Source organism: Lolium rigidum, chromosome 3 (genome assembly GCF_022539505.1).
Source record: "Lolium rigidum isolate FL_2022 chromosome 3, APGP_CSIRO_Lrig_0.1, whole genome shotgun sequence".
Classification (NCBI taxonomy): domain Eukaryota; kingdom Viridiplantae; phylum Streptophyta; class Magnoliopsida; order Poales; family Poaceae; genus Lolium; species Lolium rigidum.
Window position 1 is genome coordinate 173,458,813 of NC_061510.1, and position 21,642 is coordinate 173,480,454.

The 21,642-nt window shown below is 44.0% G+C and overlaps 1 protein-coding gene across 1 annotated transcript; it reads left to right on the forward strand.

Annotated features, from left to right (window-relative positions):
- Positions 1 to 7,038: 7,038 nt before the first annotated feature.
- Positions 7,039 to 16,325, forward strand: LOC124698663 (peroxidase 2-like). The gene is made up of 5 exons (XM_047231135.1): positions 7,039 to 7,065; positions 14,123 to 14,329; positions 14,443 to 14,634; positions 14,764 to 14,929; positions 15,940 to 16,325. Exons 1-5 carry the CDS (start codon positions 7,054 to 7,056, stop codon positions 16,323 to 16,325), a joined length of 963 nt encoding a protein of 320 aa, XP_047087091.1. The 5' UTR covers positions 7,039 to 7,053.
- The last annotated feature ends 5,317 nt before the right edge of the window (positions 16,326 to 21,642 follow it).

The following is a 21,642-nucleotide window of genomic DNA, read 5'->3' on the forward strand; positions in this document are numbered from 1 at the left end:
GAAGAAGGGGATGCCTTGGGCATCCCCAAGCTTAGACGCTTGAGTCTTCTTAGAATATGCAGGGGTGAACCACCGGGGCATCCCCAAGCTTAGAGCTTTCACTCTCCTTGATCATATTGTATCATCTCCCTCTCTTGATCCTTGAAAACTTCCTCCACACCAAACTCGAAACAACTCATTAGAGGGTTAGTGCATAATAAAAATTCACATGTTAAGAGGTGACACAATCATTCTTAACACTTCTGGACATTGCACAAAGCTACTGAACATTAATGGAACAAAGAAATTCATCCACCATAGCAAAAGAGGCAATGCGAAATAAAAGGCAGAATCTGTCAAAATAGAACAGTCCATAAAGATGGATTTTATTGAGGAACAAGACTTGCTCAAATGAAAATGCCCAAATTTAATGAAAGTTGCATACATATCTGAGGATCACGCACGTAAATTGGCATATTTTTCTGAGCTACCTACAGAGAGGCAGGTCGAAATTCGTGACAACGAAAGAAATCTGTTTCTGCGCAGTAATCCAAATCTAGTATGAACCTTACTATCAAAGACTTTACTTGGCACAACAATGCACAAAACTAAGATAAGGAGAGGTTGCTACAGTAGTAAACAACTTCCAAGACTCAAATATAAAATAAAAGTACTGTAGTAAAAACATGGGTTGTCTCCCATAAGCGCTTTTCTTTAACGCCTTTCAGCTAGGCGCAGAAAGTGTATATCAAGTGTTATCAAGAGATGATGCATCGACAGCAGGGTTTGGAGTTTTCTCAACTATGCATTGTATCTTATCTATGTAAGTTTCAGAGGCTCCCTTTTCATTAGTCTTAGGCTTGCTATTTTCATCAAACAAATTTTCGGGAACAAGCCAAGCATAATTATCATCTAGAGCTTCATGCATCGCTAGGAGCTTACATGGTATTGGTGCTTTAATCTCCCCACCATCATTAACATTATTAGTGTACTTTATTCTATCCATATCTATTTTTTCAAGTGTTCTTTTAAAATCAGGGAACGAACCAAGCCTCTTATGCTTAATAAAAACTTTTCTAGCTTCTTTAACTATATCTTCAAATTCTCGCAGTAAGACTTTTAGAACAAAATCTCTCTTCTCTCCCCGCTCCATGTCAGAAAGTGTAAGAAACATGTGTTGTATCATGGGGTTGAGACTAATAAATCTAGCTTCAATCATGCGTACCAAACAAACAGAGGCATCTTCATAAGTAGGGACAACTTTTACAAGGGGTATATCTTTAAGATCTTCATGCATACTAACGTGGGTGAAAAATTCTTCTATATTATGTCTTCCAATTATAGACCCTTGTCCCACAGGTATATCTTTTACAGTAAAATTAAAAGGAAACATGTTGAAATAAGTAAAGCAAATGCAAGTAACTAATTTTTTTTGTGTTTTTGATATAGAGTGCAAGACAAGTAAATAAAGTAAAGCTAGCAACTAATTTTTTTGTGTTTTGATATAATGCAGCAAACAAAGTAGTAAATAAAATAAAGCAAGACAAAAACAAAGTAAAGAGATTGGATTGTGGAGACTCCCCTTGCAGCGTGTCTTGATCTCCCCGGCAACGACGCCAGAAAATATGCTGGCGCGTAGTTGACGTGGGAGTTAGAAATCTTTGTGGTGTAGCTTTTCTTCGGTTCCCCGGCAACGGCGCCAGAAGATATGCTTGATACGCGTACAGCACGCGTCCGTTGGGAACCCCAAGAGGAAGCTGTGATGCGTACAGCGGCAAGTTTTCCCTCAGAAAGAAACCAAGGTTTATCGAACCAGGAGGAGCCAAGAAGCACGTTGAAGGTTGATGGCGGCGGGATGTAGTGCGGCGCAACACCAGAGATTTCGGCACCAACGTGGAACCTGCACAACACAACCAAAGTACTTTGCCCCAACGAAACATTGAGGTTGTCAATCTCACCGGCTTGATGTAACAAAGGATTAGATGTATAGTGTGGATGATGATTGTTTGCAGAAAACAGTAAAACAAGTATTGCAGTAGATTGTATTCGATGTAAAAGAATGGACCGGGGTCCACAGTTCACTAGAGGTGTCTCTCCGATAAGATAAATAGCATGTTGGGTGAACAAATTACAGTCGGGCAATTGACAAATAGAGAGATCATGACAATGCACATACATGATATGATGAGTATTGTGAGATTTAATTGGGCATTACGACAAAGTACATAGACCGTTATCCAGCATGCATCTATGCCTAAAAAGTCCACCTTCAGGTTATCATCCGAACCCCTTCCAGTATTAAGTTGCAAACAACAGACAATTGCATTAAGTATGGTGCGTAATGTAATCAATAACTACATCCTCGGACATACCATCAATGTTTTATCCCTAGTGGCAACAACACATCCACAACCTTAGAACTTTCTCATCACTGTCCCAGATTTAATGGAGGCATGAACCCACTATCGAGCATAAATACTCCCTCTTGGAGTTAAGAGTAAAAACTTGGCCGAGCCTCTACTAATAACGGAGAGCATGCAAGATCATAAACAACACATAGGTAATAGATTGATAATCAACATAACATAGTATTCTCTATCCATCGGATCCCGACAAACACAACATATAGAATTACGGATAGATGATCTTGATCATGTTAGGCAGCTCACAAGATCCGACAATGAAGCACATGAGGAGAAGACAACCATCTAGCTACTGCTATGGACCCATAGTCCAGGGGTGAACTACTCACTCATCACTCCGGAGGCGACCATGGCGGTGAAGAGTCCTCCGGGAGATGATTCCCCTCTCCCGGCAGGGTGCCGGAGGCGATCTCCGGAATCCCCGAGATGGGATTGGCGGCGGCGGCGTCTCGTAAGGTTTTCCGTATCGTGGCTCTCGGTACTAGGGGTTTCGCGACGAAGGCTTTAAGTAGGCGGAAGGGCAACGCGGGGGGCCACACGAGGGCCCCACACACCAGGGCCGCGCGACCAGGGTCCAGGCCGCGCTGCCCTGTTGTGGCGGCGCCTCGTGGCCCCACTTCCTTTCCCCTTCGGTCTTCTGGAAGATTCGTGCAAAAATAGGACCCTGGGCGTTGATTTCGTCCAATTCCGAGAATATTTCCTTTGTAGGATTTCTGAAACCAAAAACAGCAAAAAACAGCAACTGGCTCTTCGGCATCTCGTTAATAGGTTAGTGCCGGAAAATGCATAAATACGACATAAAGTATGTATAAAACATGTAGATATCATCAATAATGTGGCATGGAACATAAGAAATTATCGATACGTCGGAGACGTATCACATAGCACGAAGAATGTCTGCGAGTCCTCCGTCGTATTCACTCAAGTTTGACGGCTTCACTTTCACGTTACGTCCCGGGCGTGAACTTGCCATAGTTGGCTGTAGAATAGAAAGAATATAATATTAGTAATAATGCATAATAATAGAGATAATAAAGAATTATCGCACTAAAACATATGATTGTTTTATTCTCAAGTGAATACTCCCTCCGTCCCAAAATATAAGGCGTCTAAGGATTAGTTAAAAGTCAATGTTTTTAAAGTTTGACCAAGTTTATACACAAAAATATAAATATTTACAATACTAAATCATTATCAATAGATTTACCCTAAAGTATATTTTCTTAATATGTCAATTTGATATTGTAGATGTAAATATTTTTTTCTAAATATTTGGTCAAAATTTGTAAGGTTTGACTTTTGACCAATCCTTAGACGCCTTATATTTTGGGACGGAGGGAGTATACACCATATTTTTAGAGAATTCTTTACTAATCCTATTTGACTCCTAACGTTTCGTCCCATTTACTAGGTTCCAACCTAAGGTCAAAGCTTTTGCTCTGATACCAACTGTGGTGACCCTGCATACCACCGCATGTTGTAGTATGCCGATCGTTGATATAACATTCATGAAGTACCAATCCGCAAATATTACATCCCTCAGAGTAGTACAACAGAACATAGCAGGTCCATAACTCATTCATTTATTATTACAAGCATAATGTACATATCATCTCGGAGCTCCTCCTGGGTCCTAAGAGGGGTACTCCTGGGTTCGAGGCGAACCCAACTCAACTTACAATATAGAAGTCTTACTAAGTTATACATTTATTTCCTCAAGCAGTTAAATACTAAGAGTTCGTACTGCTCGGATACTAACACTACTTGGTAGGTCTACACGTGCTCTCCTCCGGAACCCTCCCAGGTTCCGTAGACTATGAGGTAGTCTACACCTTCGACACCTCCAGAGAGGTCTGGTTCTTCATAGCCGATGATGTCGGCTCCTTCAGGGTTGTCGTTGTCCTCCTCCAGATGGTTCAGACAATCTAAGCGGGGGATTTAAGAGTGGTATGAGTACGAGCGTACTCAACAAGTTCATTATAGAAAAGAGGTGTTTAATGCACTAGCTACGATATTAGACCAAAAAGTCTAATACCAATGCAGGTTTTGATAAACATTTCTTCAAGATGTTGCTTTTATTTCAAAGAACTATGTCCGTCAGCCTTCACCGGTTTACTAGAACTTCATGGAGTTCCTTTCCGGCAGCGTTCGCAATTCCAAATCCCGGAACAGGGAGTGACAGGTCATGATTCATTACACTCTGCAGAGGTGTGTTGCTTTACCCATAAGAGATCTTAACCTTGGTGCCAACGGGCAGCTTTCCCGTCCACACTTCCTTCGGTGTGAGGCCCGGTATAAGGTCTAGCCAATCATGTTCCTCCGCTACCTCGAACACCCACCCTTTGTTGCAATCTCCGACCCTGGGTCCTCGTCGGTCCTCTTGCACCAATTAAGGATGGACCCCGACCACGACGACAATGCAGAGCTCTATCATACATTCCTTCACCGGCAGTTGCAACCCATCATAGACCACATTACCGTGGGGACTTCTACGGGTTCCCCCCTGCATCTTGTCTCTCGAGATCAAGTGCCTACAGTAATGCGCATCCGTTGATGAACGAGAGGTGGAAACGCTTTTGACTACTCCGTCCCACTCCAGATCTTATGGCTAACATGGGTATTACGACACAAGAATCACTGGACGACATTTGTTGTTTAATCCTAGATGGATATAAACCCTTGCAATGGAACCTCCACCATATCAACACAATCCATGGTTCCATTGCCCACCACTTAGTCATATTCATAGTTATGAAAATAGTGGTTTTGCCTTTTTATGCAATAGTGATAAACATAGTACTTTGCAAATAATTTGGTAAAACTACTCGAATGACATGAGCAAGTGATGAACTTGCCTGAACACTGCAAAGTGTTGCAGTTGGATGGTGTGGACTGACCCTTGTCCTCTGTTGCTGAAAAATAGCATCATTGTCCGATAAGGGCAATGGTTAAAGAAGCAATTATGCATGATTCCAGTTTTAGGGTTTGTTTCCCCCTTCCGATATCTTATCATTTTATGTGAGAGGTTTATACTAAGAATAATTTAAGAATACTTTGTTTAGGGTAAGATACAACCTTGAAATGTTGTCAAGGTGTTTTTAGAGTCCAAAAACATTAATGGACTTATTTTCATTATTGAAAATATAAAGTGTGATTAATTGATTATCTTAATCATCAATTTAGGACTTAATAATGTTTGTTTTCAAAAATTCCATTTCATATTTTATTATGATAGAGAATTTTATACTGAGTGGTTTTCATATTTTTTATTATTTTTTTGGAGCTATTAAACATTTACTATGGATTTTCAAAGTTTCAGTAATTTATGTAATTTGTGAAATGCCACAATTGCCCCTGGGCCCACATGTCAGTGCGGCCCAGTGGTTAACCCTAACCCGAGCCACACTTGGGCTCGGTCGGACGCACCGTCCCCTTCCCTTCTCTTCCACGCTCGCGAACCCTAGCCCAAGCTCTCGCGACTCCCGTGTCGCCGCCGTCTTCGCCGAATCATTTCGGTCGACTCCGGCCGTCGCCGCCGGCGAGGTATGGCGCATCTGAACCGCCGTTCAACGGCGCTTCAGATCCACCGCGGCGATTTGTGCTGCGCTGTCTGCTCGTCTCACCCCCTTCACCTCTGGTCGCCTGGCATGGGGTGCCGTGGCGATTCCGCCGACGCTCCAGATGCTGTGGCGTCGCCGAGCCCCGCCGTGGTGGTGCTGGTGCTGCGGCGCTGCCGTGGCCTGGCTTGGCCTGGCGCCGCCGTGCCCCGGCGTGTGCCGCCGTGGCCGCCATGGCCGCGCCCTTCGCTTCGCTTCACCTGTGAGTATCCATCGCCTCCTTCTCTCCCTCTCTGCTCTGCTCACTTCTCTCCTCCTCCTCTTCGTCTTGCTCAGCCACTGGCCTGCATCTCCATGTTGAGATGCTTGTCGTGATGATGCGCTCCTGATGTGCCTTGCTAGCCTGCTCATGTGCTGCTGTGCTTGTGTTGCTATGCTGCTGTGCTGCTGCTGTAAATCTGCTGGCCTTGCTACTGCCATGGTTACTACTGCTGTGCTACCCTGCCATGCTATACACGATTTTGTGCAAGATTCCTAGGCTCTGTGCTTGCTTATGTTTGCAATTCTTGCTTAATTCTATCTCTGTGATCTTGTCCTTGATGCTATTACTGCTAGATCATCAATTGTATTCAATTATTTGCCCTGGCTGTGATTACTGTGTGTATTCCTTGCAATTTTGCAAGTGCCAGTGCTCTGATGTGCTATATCTTGTGCTTAATTTCATGAGCATTGTTGTTGGCTTATCAGCACTATCCAGTGATGAGTGCTGTGTGCTTTACTTGTGTATCTTGATCCAGTGGTTCATCATGCCTTTGATGTGCTTCTGGATACAATCATAAAGTCATTAATTTTGTATCTGTTTATTCAGTTATGGCTTGGGTGTAATTCTTCAGTAGCTGGCTATTTATTGATGCTATACTTGGTTATGGCAACCTGTAACATGTGCTAGCAAGCTCTGGTGATCATATGATCACCAGTTGCTTGGTGATTAGCTGCTGTAACTCTGTCTGTGACTATCTGGTGCTCACTCTGTGCTGTGTGTGCATCACACAGGCTTTGCCTGTGTGTGATGGTGCTTGCTCAAGCATCAATTGATGCTTGCAATGATCCATTGGATCATCTACAAGGCTCTGGTGTGTCAATTGCTTGTGTACTTCATTTATCTGTTTGTCTTGCTTTATTAAATGGATGAATGATGTGAACTGTGATTCAGTGATGATCATTTCAATGAATTTGTTAGGGCTAGCTGGATGCCAACCACTGGTTGGGTACCCTAGCCCACTACTGAACCCTACTGGGTGATGATGTGGTGGTTTCAAGTGTTGGCTGTGGGTTGAGGTGGCCCTGGCAGCCTTGTGATGCTATCATGGGTAGCTCCCCCTCTCTGTGGCTTGCTGTGGCTTTGTGAATGTCTTCTGGTTAATCTCTTTTTGGATTACCAGTGGTCTTTGATGTTGACAAACATGAATAGACACCATATGGTCTATCTGTCTGATGGTGTAGTTAAACTGTTAGGTGCTTGGTGACTTTGAATGGCTAACTAGGATCAAATCCATGATGGATTCCTCTGGTTGTGTCATCGTGTTGACACAACCGAGTGTTCCCTTGGTTGTTTTCCTTCTAGCCTTTGTTTTATTTGCTGGCACCAAATGGTTTTGCAACCAAGTGATGATACATCCAGGGTTTCATACCCTTTTTGCTTCTGTGATGCATGTGTATGCTTATTGATGAGTAAAGCATGTGTTTGCTCAGGTTCCTTTGTGTATACCTCACTCCAGCTCCTAGATAAGTTGCTGATGTAGAGGATTGCTTCAGTGTGGTGCTTATGCTTGCCCTGCTCCTCCTTGCAAGCCTGTGGTACTTGATTTAGTGCTGTGGCTGTTTGAGCAGGTTGAACAACAGTGGCTGTTCTTCCTGTTCTTGTGTTCTTGTGTTTCTGGTGAACTTACCCAGCTGCTTGTCGATGAATGACTAGGGTTTGGATGGAAAAAGGTTTTATATCATCCTTTCTTTGCTCCCTGGTCGACAGCTGAGCCTGGCAACACATGGTGACTCCCCGGGCTTGTGTGTGTGCTGTTGTGCATGCACATAGCCTGGTGAGCAGCTAGGTTGTGTGTGTGTGTCCTGGGCTTGGGACTTGGGCTGTGAGAGGATCAGCTCGGCAGCTTGTGGTCATATCCTCTCCAATAACCATTTTCTTGCTAATCTGCCAAGTGGCAATGCCACTTGGCATAACACTTGTTTGCTTTGTTTGTGTGTATGCAGGGACTTGGAGATGATTAAGATGAGACTCAAGATCATCTTGATCATGTAATTCATGAAGATCAACTTGTAGTTTAGGATAGTTCAATTCATTGTAATTTTCTTTCTTTTTCTTTCTTTTTTCTATTTTGTCAATTCTTGTAATATGTTGTAATTTCTTTAATTTCAAATCTGAATATTGTAAAGACAATGTATCTTGTGTTATTATCAATAAAGCTCCAATTTCTCTAATGAGCTTTACTTTATATTTGTATTGTTTATTATTTATAATTTGTTGAATGAATTACCTCACATTTGAATTTGAAATTCAAGTGCAACTTAGGTTTGAATTCAATCATGCAACTTAAGTTGTAATGCAATACCTCTCCTCTCTTCTCAAAACCCTAACTTAATTGAATGAGAAGTAAGTTTCTCGCACTCTCGAAACCCTAACCCTGTAAGGTGTCGAGAGAGAAACTTGTCCCCCTTCGATGCAGTTTTGTTTTAAAAGCGCGAAATTTCCCCAAAATTTACGATGCAGTGCACATCCCTTTCTAAAATCTACCCCTCGATCGTCTCTAAACCTGGGACATTACACTGCTGTTCTACAAACCTCTGCACTTGGAGGCCCAACACTGTCTACAAGAAAAGAAGCGCGCGTAGACATCAGCGACCGACGGGGAGCGCAAGGTTTTAAAACGGAAACAGGCACGGGAATTTGGACTCGGCGGACAGGAATGGGGCAATGGGAGGAAAGAGGGAGAAGATACCGTTGCTTCAGAACATGGACTCAACCATTCCGATGTGCCCGACGTGGACTGAGCCTAGGCATACTTTCCCTCCAATTAGCCAAACCATCTAAATGGTCCACATACCTTGTACTAGAGTCGCTGATTTAGGGAGCCCCAAATCGGCTTGCCGCCTTTTGTGCTGGTTAGCGTGGAAATGCCTACATGAGGTGAGTGGTGGGCCGAGGCCTCTTAGACTTGGACGCCTGCCGGAGATAGCAGGGAAGAAGCCATCGGAGAGGAGGAAGAAGCATCGGAATGGAACTCGTCGCCGATGGGGACGACGCGGCCACGGCATCGCCGGCTAGGCAAGGAATGGACCTCACCGGAGACTGGAACGGGGCGGCCGGTTGCAGCATCGCCATCGGAGGTGAGGAAGAAAACTTAGGGTTAGGGTGGGGTGGGTGCGGGTCTTGGGGTTTCGGGGTGGGAGCTCGTCGGCGACAGGGCTTAGGGCTTTCGGGTGAGGAGGTCGCCAAAGACGTGGAAGATGGGAGGGAAGGGCGCTTAGAGGGAGGCCCGAGGTGGCGGTGGGTGGCGGGTCGAGGAGGACGATGCGGTGAGATGCCCCAGGAGCACCGGGGGCAGGTGGACTGGCTGGCGGTGGCTACGTGGGGCGAGCTCGTTCTGTTTCTAGAGAAGATAGGGACGATCAAACTATCGAAGGAAGGAGATAAAGCTGGCGATGCTGGGCCACGGCCCAGGAGAGCTATTGCGTGCGTTGACGCGCCTCCGAACGCAACAACTGCTAAGTAGGAGCACCCCCCCCACCAAATCATATACAACGCCCCTTCTTTCGGCTTCTATGACAGCTTCACGGTTCCCCACAGCACTAGCCCAAAAGAAAAGTACATCTGATAGCCTACGTTTTCCCACCGCAAATTCCAAATCATGTGTAAAACGAGAATCAGCCAAGAAGGTACTTCTGGGCATACTCCCGAGCTTCTCCCGATGGCAACGAATGGGTATCGAGATCTGGCCCTCTCGTTCGTTGTATTTACATAGAAATGTCACCGCAGTGGGATGGGTTGAGAAGTGGAAAAAACTAAAAGGAAAAAATCACAACCCCCCATTCGCCCCGCATCCCATCTCCCGAGCGGATACTATTCTCATCATGGCTCTTTCTTTATGTGCCCACCTGTTTGCTAAGAACTTGGAAATATGTTAGAAACTCTTCCAAGGTTATTAATTTTATTATCTTAAACCTATATTTGAAACATCTAGTGTAGATACTATTCTCATCATGGCCCTGTCTTTAGTATTGCCTTCTAAGACCATGAAATGAAATTCTCAGGTATATATATTCCTCTCATAATGACTTTATTTGTTTGGGAAACAATGGTTATGGTTTACCTCTCTTGAATTATTTCTAAGGGTTGATTTAATCCTTGGAATTGGAATGTAGAACATTATACTAGAGTTTTTTTTAGCTTATTACCCCATGGGGATTGGGTTCAGACATGGTCTTCTATTTACTTGTGGTCTCTAAGTGGTACATAAGCTAAGGTTGGGGTATGATCTAGGGATTTCCTTATACTTATCAATTGAGGTAATAAGGAAGTAGGAATGTGGTCTAGGGTTTTCAAGTATTAAAGGGCGTGAAATTTAACTAGAGATGGCGAGGGGATAGTAGGGTTTGCTTTTCCTTACCATTGTTAGGATGGTTACTTAAAAAATATAACTAGGGTTGACATAGCTGCTTAGCTAAGCAAATTGTTGTTTTCCTTCAATTGTTTCGCTACATAAGATATTGGAAATGATTTAGGGTTATTGGTGGTCTCCCTATGATTTTATGTGATGGATGATAGCTGCTTATCACATAGAGTTTAACTTATCCTATTATATCACCAAAGTGTAATCATGACTAGGCATGATCTACTTACGTCTTCTTAGCTTCTCTTATTATTCTTATAGACTTAGCACTAAGGATCTTAATATTTGCTATCTTCAAGTTAATATTGGTAGATCCTTGTTCATTAGGGTTTATGATCATTACCAAGTTGTGATGATTAAGATATTGGCTTCCTAAGGTATCACTAGTGAATTAGAGTTCTCACATCCCATAACAAGTTTGTCTTGGTCAAATTAGGGTATAGTACTTGTCTTGTACTATGTTGGATCTAAGCATGGCTCAAGTTAGTATCCAAGACCTCACTTACTAGGGAATGGCTTGAATAAGTACCTAGGGTTCTACTCAAGGGATGATGATATAATTATCTGGCTATGTGAATAGTTCTCTCCCATCTCTGAGGTTTGATGAAGATAGATTTGGATAGACAAGGATGAAATGATCAAGGTTTGATAAAGAACTTGTGTGAGTGTCCTTAACATGAGTTCAGTATAAGAATTAAAGATATACCATAATGATCATGGTAGGAATGTTGATTTAGTAAAAAAGAACATGAAAAAGGTAAGTAAAGAATAGTTACTCAATTATTTCTGGTTCATTGATTCATAGTTGAATATGTATCCATATGCTATTGTAAGGAATACCATATTCTGGTCCTTTAGAAGATCTGGTATTGGATCCTCACTTAAGGTGTTGTTGTAATAGTTCTAGTTCCATTTGATCTAACCTATGGATCAAATTATGTCTACCAAAAAAATCAAGGTTTTAGCAAAGGTCACATTGAGTTTTATAGCACTTGACTTCATGAGCTACTTCACTTCCACCAAGTCAAGTGAAACTTCAGTTACTGTGACAAGTTTTCTTTGAAAGCGCGAAAAATCCTCAGATTTTCTATGCATGAATGCAATGCACACATCTGTAATCTCTCTTTTTCAAGCCTCTAAACCTGGGATGTTACTTGTTTCGACTAGAGTCTTGAGAAATATGAAATTTAACCATCTTATAGTTATTCATAAAGATTCTACCATGTCGAATACCACATATCTGGATGAAGAGGAGTAAAGGTTTTTCTAAGCAGTGGCATGCTTTAATCCATAACTTCGTGTTGGGAGGTAGTGTTGCCATCAAAGTAAATGATGACATTGGAAAATATTTCCATACAAAGAAGGGGCTACAACAAGGTGACCCATTGTCACCAATTATATTTAATATTATGGCATATATGCTTGCCGTCACGATTGAACGCACAAAGTTTGATGACCAAATTGAAGGAGTGGTCCCTCATCTTGTTGATGGAGGGTTATCCATCCTCCAATACGCTGACTATGCAATCCTCTTCATGGAACATGACATCAATAAGGAAAGAAACCTGAAGATAATTTTATCAGCGTTTGAGTAACTGCCGGGTCTAAAGATAAATTTCTTAAAGAGTGTGTTGTTTTGTTTTGGCGAGGCTCAAGACGATTCTAATATGTATGTTGAAGTATTTGGCTGCGGACAAGACCAATTTCCTATTAGGTACTTGGGTATTCAAATCCATTATCGGAGACTAACAAATGATGAATGGAAAAATGATGGAAGAGTGGTTACAAATTAGATTAAAAATAGCTGGAAAGGCAAACTTTTATCCTTAAGAGGAATATTTGCTTTCATTAACTCAGTATTAAGTAACACGGTACTGTACATGATATCATTCTTCTAATTTTCGAAAGGAGTCTTAAAAATATTGGATTATTTTCAATCAAGATTTGTTTAGCAAGATGATACTGAGAAAAATTAATATCTATTGACTGGTAGTCGCCCTAAAGACCAAGTAGGAGTAGGGAGTCATGACATTGAAGTCAAGAACATAGTCCTCCTTGGTAAATGGATCTTCAAACTGCTTATTGAAGATTGGGTGTGGCACATCCTCCTTAAAGAAAAAGTAAGTTGGTACACGTGCATGTCTCAGGTTTATTGAAAACCAGGTGACTCACACTTCTGGGCTGGTCTAATAGCGATAAAGAAAATCTTCTTCCCATATGGTTTTTTCTCGATTCAGGATGCCTCGAAAAATAGGTTCCAAGAGAATAAATAGCTAGGTAATGTCACACTCCAACAACAATATCCGATCGTGTACAACATTGTGAGACACAAAAGCGATACGCTCCACCAAATGTATCGTTCAAAAGAGATCTCTTTGGTCCGAGGCTAGCATCTTGGAACGCTTTGCTTCAACTTCTAGCTTAAGTCCATTTGACGCAGGGGTCCGATGGATTTTGATGGAATCTACATAATAGTGGTAAATTTTCTGTTGATTCTATGTACAAGGCTTTAATCTAGCATGAGGTGACAATTGATAATAATAATAAGAAAATTTGAAAAATAAAGATGTCGCTAAAACTAAAGTTTCTCGTAGAGGTGTAATCCTTACGAAAGATAACTAGCAAAACACAATTGGCACGGAAGTAAAACGTGTGTTTTCTATCATCACAATGAAAATATAAAACACTTATTATTCCAATGCAAAATTGCTAGATCTATATGGTTAGGTCATCCATCGAGATAGGTATACCTTATACCCGCCACGCAATGCCACGAATATATTCGACAATTGGCTCGATGTGGTTTGGATTCTAGGTTTAAGCTACTTATTAGGATGGAAGTGGTTACCGTTATTTGGTCGCTATAGCTATGTTGCCTATGTAGAAATGACAAGGTTTTTGACGATAAAAATATTTCTATTATAAGGTTCATCTACGGTGCACAACTACACTCTGTTCATAGTCGTCTCTATAGCGTGTGGAGTATCACGACCTGTTTACGAAAGTTTCTACACGGTTGGAGCATACGGGGAGGAATCTTTTTATCCAACATGAATGGTAGTGTAATGTTTGGATTGGTCACCCATCCCCTTAGCCGCCCTTACAATTTTTCTCATGTTTACTTATAGAGAGATTTACTTTTTGATTTTGCTATAACTCGTCGATTGGATCAGCTGTGTACATCTCAATTATGTAGATGTCAGATGTAATATTTAAACCTTTTAAGTAATGAAGCTCGCCTTTGTCAAAGAAAAAACAATGCATCGTTAGAAGTTATATTCGTCCAACGGTTGCTACAAATTCAATTTTTCTAGTTTTCTAATTATCACAGAGGTGATTGCTAGCTGCAGCAGACATTAATGCTACTGCCTGGGAGTATAAATATGCCTTTGGAACTGCAGTGGAGAGGGCTATCCCCAAACCCAAAAGGTGAGGCCTCCAGATACTAGGATCTCCCATGGCTCCTGCTACTCCCAAGGACAGCTCTGCTCTGCCTGGTTTGCTCTTGCTCCTCGCAGCAGCGACGTCCGTGGCGGTAGCGAACGCACAGCTATCAGAGAACTACTACGGGTCTTCTTGCCCCGCCGCGCTTCTCAGTATCAGGACTGTCGTGACGACGGCGGTGCTGCTGGACCACCGCATGGGCGCTTCTCTTCTCCGGCTCCACTTCCACGACTGCTTTGTGCAAGCAAGTCCATGGCCTACATCTCTTCCTCGTTACCGTTTTTTCGAGCATTCATCTCTCACGTGAAACGCTAGATCTCTGTTGATGGTGGAGGTATGTGTGTCTATGCACAACAGGGGTGCGACGCGTCCGTTCTGCTGGATGACACGGCCGGCTTCACCGGCGAGAAGGGGGCCGGGCCGAACGCCGGGTCGCTGCGCGGTCTGGAGTTGATCGACAAGATCAAGATGCTGCTGGAGTTCATGTGCCCGCGGACCGTCTCCTGCGCCGACATCCTCGCCGTCGCCGCCCGCGACTCCGTCGTCCGTGTAAGCTAAATTTACAGCACTCTCTGTCGCGGTTCTTGCACTAGCTAGCTACAGCCTACAGTGATGGTTCCGTCGGCGCGGAACATGTAAGCGACAAGCAGGACGTTACCGGCTCGACTTTTTGTGCAGCTAGGGGGGCCATCATGGGCGGTTCAACTTGGAAGGAGGGACGCCACCACAGCAAGCGCGTCACTTGCCAGCAGTGACCTCCCAGGCCCCAACTCCAACCTCAATGATCTCCTCACCGCTTTCTCCAAAAAAGGACTAAGCACCACAGACATGGTTGCTCTATCAGGTATGCACACCTCTACCCAAAGCTAGTTTATAAGTTATGCGTGTATCGATCTCTAGGTTTTATCAATTTGATCTACATAGTATAATTACATAACACTTGCCGGTTGAGATGTTGATGCATGCCTTGACAGGCAAACCAAACCAAGTGCGTGTGCATGGCTAGCTGCCTAGTACGCAATAGATGCACATTAATACGTGTAGGCTTCGTAGTTCCATTATTATGACTCCTTTTTCTCAAAAGTTCTAGGCAACGTCTACGGTCTACCTCTAGATGATCGATCGACCGAGTAGATCTCATCCGTCACTGAACACTGATCATATACAAGCAAGGACACGTTAGAGACATGACGCATTGCCTTTTGGCTGCATGCCCTGAAAAAAAACATGGTGATCGATGGCTGGCGTCCCTGCGCTTGTCACCATCTTTCCTTTTTGCAACTAGACAAGGCTTGCACGAGCCATCAAGCACCTTTTTCCTTGAAGAACGGAAGCAAAGAAGTACCGGATGACTCGAGTAGTCAGAGTATGCCGTCCAACTACCTCATAATTCATTCATGCACCATGCAATGTTCCAAAATCAAAAGAAGAAAAGGGGTTGCAATTCAAGTTGCAACTAGCACGAATCACAAAGCAAATTAAATGGTGTAAAATTTGACTTGAGTACGAACCTAGCTGAGAGTTAGCAAATTCCAGAAAATCACCATGCAATTGTACACACACGGTCCACACAGATCCATGCTAAAATAAGTATCCCAACTATGTAGATATGGATGTATCTATCCACTGAAATGCGTCTAGATATGTTCATTTTAGACAAAGTTATGACACTTATTTTAAAACAAATGTGGTACATATGTAACAAGATAGGGTGATGCCACATGCCAAGAGCATCGTATCCATATAGATCTCCACTTTACTACCTCGATCGATCGATCACCGTAGACAGCGCTCTCTATTGTTACCATATATACCTCGATCGATCCATCACCACGCGAATGCACATTGCTGCAGGGGCCCATACCATCGGCCAGGCGCAGTGCCAGAACTACCGGAACCGGATCTACACCGACACCGACATTGACGGGGCATTCGCGGCGTCCCTGCGAGGCGGCTGCCCACAGGCCGGCGGCGACGGCAACCTCGCGCCGCTCGACGCGTCCTCTCCCAACACCTTCGATAACGGCTACTTCTCCGGCCTCCTCTCCCGCCAGGGGCTGCTCCATTCCGACCAGGCGTTGTACGACGGCGGCTCCACGGACGATCTGGTCAGGACCTACGCCTCCAATAACGATCAGTTTGGCAGCGACTTCGCTGCGGCGATGGTGAAACTGAGCAATATCGGCCTGCTGACGGGGTCATCCGGGGAGATCAGGGTCAACTGCCGGGCGGTGAATTAACGATGGATGGATGGGGGCATCATGAAACGAACAAGGCGTGCGATTTCCGGAACTGCAGGCAACGAAACTGCATATTTATGTACACTGCCGATTTATTTCCTGTCCTTGTGTCCCCGTCTTGTTATATTACACCCATAATCCATGTTAAGATGGTGGCCTTGGTTTATTTCAAACAGTTGTACAATTAAACTTAAAATTCAAAATAGGCCATTCTTTTGCTGCAGAGGATGGTCGTTGTTGATGGACACTGACCTCATTAGGGGCATGTGCTCTGATTTCATTCCTGGTGGTCTAGTGAGCTATGCAGATGATACCTTCTTTTTCTAGGAAAAAAAATGAAAGTGTGACAATTAACCTGGAAAGGATCCTAACTTGCTTTGAGCAATACTCTAGAGTGAGAATTAATCACCACAAGAGGGAACTAAGCACTATTAACAAGACATAGGAATAAACTCGCCCCTTCAGGGCATGTACAACCCTGGACTCTTGTAGGGGCGCTTGAGTACATAAAAGAAAATCAATTATTCTAAAATATATGGATAAGTGTCTTGAACACAACGGAAGGCGCTAAAGAGACTTTTTCCAGTTCTCAATAGCCCCAGCGGCTGGTAGATTAGTTTTTTGCGGAAGGAGAAATAGCGAAGCGCCCGAGTCAAACTTTAGCAGCGACGCAAAGCTAATTTCCAAGATCGATAGGAAATTAGGCGTAACGGCCAGGAATAGTAACCTAGCGCCCCTCCTAAGAGTCCGCGTTGTACTTGCCCTCATGGAGATCTTCCAATGTGGCATTTAGGCCTTCATCTCCATTTTCAGAAACTCAAAAGGGAAGATCTTCCATCTTTAGTCAATAGCTTACTAAAGTATGACTGGCTAGAGCGGTAAATTGTTGACTCTGGAAGCCAAAAAGAGTCTGATCCAAGCAGTCCTGCTAGTATCCTCATTTACATGTTATCCTTCTTCGGATTCCCTGATTAGACTTGAACTATAAATACCCAGTTAACTAGTTGCATATGAGTGATGAAGAGGGCCACATGAAAATCCATTAAGCAAACTAGAGATCTATTTGCCTAAAGAGGAGTTCGGGGGCCTAGGTATATCCCTAATCTTAAGGACCTGCCGAGAAGCCTGGAATTAACTATACGCTGACAGGGAACATTATGAATTATGCAAACTAGTGACCTTCGGTAGCCTACTCCACCCATACAAAGAGTGTATTTTTATTTTAGAATATATTATGAATCAAAATGCACCAAAACATAAGTTGCAGGTGTTTTAGAGTATTTTTCTCTAGTACTATCTACACGGATATACAGAGGCAGATGCGAGAGTATTTATATCATGGACGCAAATGTTGAGCCGCCAACACTGTTGATGACAGTGGAGGCAGGATGTGTTGTAGAGGACGAGGTGACGGCCGTCGACTGTGGGGGAGGGGGGGGGGTGTCGCTAGCCGAGAAGTTCAATTTACCCTCTTAAACTTGTCCCAAAGTTCATCATACAACACTATGTGCCCCTTTGATTCATACGATTTGTTTACGAATTTTTTAGGATTTCGATCTTATGGAAAATTTCCTACATAAGCTATTTGAGTCATAGAAACATATCTCATAAGAACAAAGCATGTATAAAACTTGTGGTGAAAATTCTATAGAAAAAACATTAGTTGATACATAATAGAAAATTTCTTTGCTACAATTAATGACACTCCATCTTCCCATAGAGTTCAAGATACATGTCATTTCCATCCTATGTCTTTCTATTCATATGCTCCAATGAATCAAAGTAGAACTAAACTCTTATTTGGTTCAATCTTCAACCCAAAGTTACAACAATTCAGAATTAGCCCGTTCACTATCTTGGTGAGGTGATCTCGGGTGGGGCATGGCCAAAGCTTAATTTGATGCATGCTAGAGTAGCGGAAGCTGAAGCACTTCGACATGGTTTGCTTTTGACTGAAAGTTTGGGCTGCTCACCAGTTGTTGTTGAATCAGATTGTCTTGAATTGGTTGAAGCTTGCAGTGGTGCCGAACTTTGGGGGCCATATACACCAATTCTGGCTGATTGCTTTCAAATTGGACAACGCCTAGGGACGCTCAAGATCCAACATTGTCCAAGAGAAGTAAACATGGTTGCTCATAATCTTGCAAAACGGTACTTTGAGATAGATAGTATTATTCAGTGGGAGGGAGATCCACCTAGTCATGTTTTAGTAGATGCCCTGAATGATGTAGCTCTTTTGAGCAATGATGTAATCGAACGTTGATTTCAGCAGCAAGTTCCAGACGCACTCTTTTCCTTACCAGGGTACCGAAGGGGACTGGAAGGTTTTTAATGAGGCGGCTTGCTAGCTTAATATATTAGTGCTTAAAAAAAACCCTTTCGCTGTTTGACCTGGTTTTGAGTCGAATTTTCTTGCCACATCAACGTTTTTTTGGGAGCATCTAGAAATAACACTCACATGTACTTGCCTATGGAGCCTCATATATCTCACTCTCACCTTTTCACGCGAAAAATGCCAATACCAACCAGACCCTCCTAGATCAAGGCGTCGTCGGACAACTAGATCACGGTGCCTCCGGACAGGTAGATCACGGTGCTGTCAGCCCCTCCCTAGGCATCACCCTCCCCTGAGTTGCTTCTGCAGTTCTGCCTAGGCCGCCTCCATGGAGCCGATGTGTTGCCTCCTACTGCATACGTCAGGCTAAATTGTTAGAGTAGCTTATAAGGGCTATTGTTCTAGCTCTTGTAAGTGAGTGAGAAGAGGAGTTCACCTGCACTTTTCCTCCTCCACCGCGTCGTACAGGGTTTCATGAATCGAGTTCGAGTTAGAAACCTTCTTTTTGTGGAAGACTAAATTTTCTCTTGGTGCACCAACTGAGTTGGGTATGTGTCGGCGTGTGTGTGCATGTTCGTCGTGTGTCCCTGTGTTCCAAACACGCGGTATTTTCGGTCAACAGCTCCCTCCGAGGCTATACTAAGAGACAAGGGACTTAAAAGCTTTCTCTCTCTCCCTCTCTCTCACTCTCTCTCTCTCTCTCGACCAAGTTCCTTCGCCGCATTGCTTTCTGGTTTTCTCCATCCATGCAACTACGTGCATGGCTGTTTGGGAGACCAGACCTATGAAACCCTATCTGATAAGATCCTGCACCAGTAGGCGGGCGGTTTTTGGGTGGCATCTCGGCGCAATTGCTCGACGCTGTTCGAATTCTTCCTCATCGATTCGTTTGTTTTCTCGATAGATCCGGCTACTTCGACAACAACATGTGTAACATTAACAACAACCATGGTGATGTTGCTAATTTTTTTTATAAAGAGCATATATTAATATCGCGGAGATACCAATTACACCTAGCCTCTGCAACAACATCATGCCCTAATAACATAAAGGATGCACACAGCCAAAAAAGAGAAAAAAGAATTACAAAAAAGAAAAGTTCCGCTACAGAGATCCATAACTTGAAACAGTAACACCGACACCACCAAGACAACACAAGAAGCTCAACTTCTTCATAAGCGACGCCTTCAAGAAGAAAACAGTGCATAAACGTTGTCATCGCCCGATCATAGATCTTAGATTTTCACCAAAGTCATCTCTCTCAAAACAATGCCTTCAACAAGAACATTGCCGGGCACAACCAATTAAGACCAGACCTTGGATTTTTACAAGATAAGACTCTGAACTTCTCCTGTGCAGTCACCCCCACATACCAGTCGTTGTTACAAGTCAAGAATCACGAAGCCAATTCTACCTCAGCACCTAGATCCGACCATCATAGCTATTCCACTGATCTCAGGTTGATGACCTTCTCTGCTAGCACCATGGAAAGAAAACAAGCTCCATTATATTAATAGTCAGCAGAGCTTCGAAGCACCCCCTCTGAAACCAAACGACCAAATAAAAAACATGGGTGCGCACGATCGAAACCACCCAATCCAGCAATCTTCAGGCATTATTCGCACAATGAATTTCGCCGACAGGGCCTTCCGGAACACGACAATCCACCCAGACTGGTTGGAACAAGCATCCGACAGATCTTCAAACTTGGTCCGAGAAGAATCCTAGAACCGCCACCTTTATTCTTCGACGCCGCCATCCGCCGCCCGACGACGATGAAGGAGGTATGCCTCGCTAAGCCGTCGCCGCCAAGCCCATGGAGGCTGCAGAGAAGAAGACTCGACAACAGGTTGCGATCCCCAGCCAGGAACCCGGCGGCGCTGCATGGTCCGAAGCAGAACGGCCAGGCCCTCTAGGCCCAGATCGGACCCAGATCAGGCCCGCGCTGCTGCCAGATCGCCGCGCCGCCTCCCCCAACCGCCGGCGTCCCGCATCCCGTCGCCTTGCTGCCTCCTCCGCCGAGCCAAGCTCACCTGCCGCCGCACCTCCCCGCTCAGATGCGCCGCCGGACTTGCCGCTTCCTCTGCCCTCCACCGTTTGGCGGGTCGGGCGCCGCCACCGTCGCGAGCGCCGGCGACGGTATCGGCCTGGCTGGGGCAGGCGTGGAGAGGGGCGGGGTTGGGGTAGATGGATCTCCTCCGGAGCCGCCCGAGGAGGAGCGACCCAAGAGGGAGAGAGATGGCAGCTGCCTCACTCAAGGAAGATGTTGCTGCTGGAGCGACCTTCCCGCCCGCTATGTACTTGTGCCTCTCATTTCTTATCTTCACTAGTATTTGTTCCATTTTGAAATATGTTGCTTGTGCTTAGTCAGATCTTTATGGTTAAGTGTACTAGTGCATATGTGATCTTGCTTTTGAAAATTAAACTCACACGAAAATTACCTAATAATCTAACACTGCAAAGCCTGTCGCGCCAACATATATAGTTTACTTAATTTGTGTTGGTGGGCAACTAACTGCTTGTCGCGCACAATCAGCTGGCGGACATTGCGGATTGTCCTGCAAAATCTGCTGAGCAGCCCAGTTGCATCCTGAACTCCTGATTCATCAAGCTCCTTGTTTCTCGGAGACACTCGATGGTAGCCTAGCTTACTGGCTGGCCTTTTATAATTTTATTAATGGTTTTTTTGTAAGCAGTGTGGAGGGCGTCTCCAGTTCAAGCGAATCAGGGAAAGGTGTGTGCATCTCGTTTTTGGGTAATCTGCAGACTCCAAGTGAGAAATCAAGTTATTTTGGGGAAAAACAAAACAAAGGTCGTCCTAGCTACATCTCTTTGTTGCGTGTATGGTTGTCTAGAACAAGGATAACGGGATCAACGTCTAGTATATGCGAAAAGAGATCAACGTCAAGTTCACTTTGTTGTTAACAATAATACCTTCGGCCGGAGAAACGCAAATACAGAAATTCGCAGTAACGCGCGGGA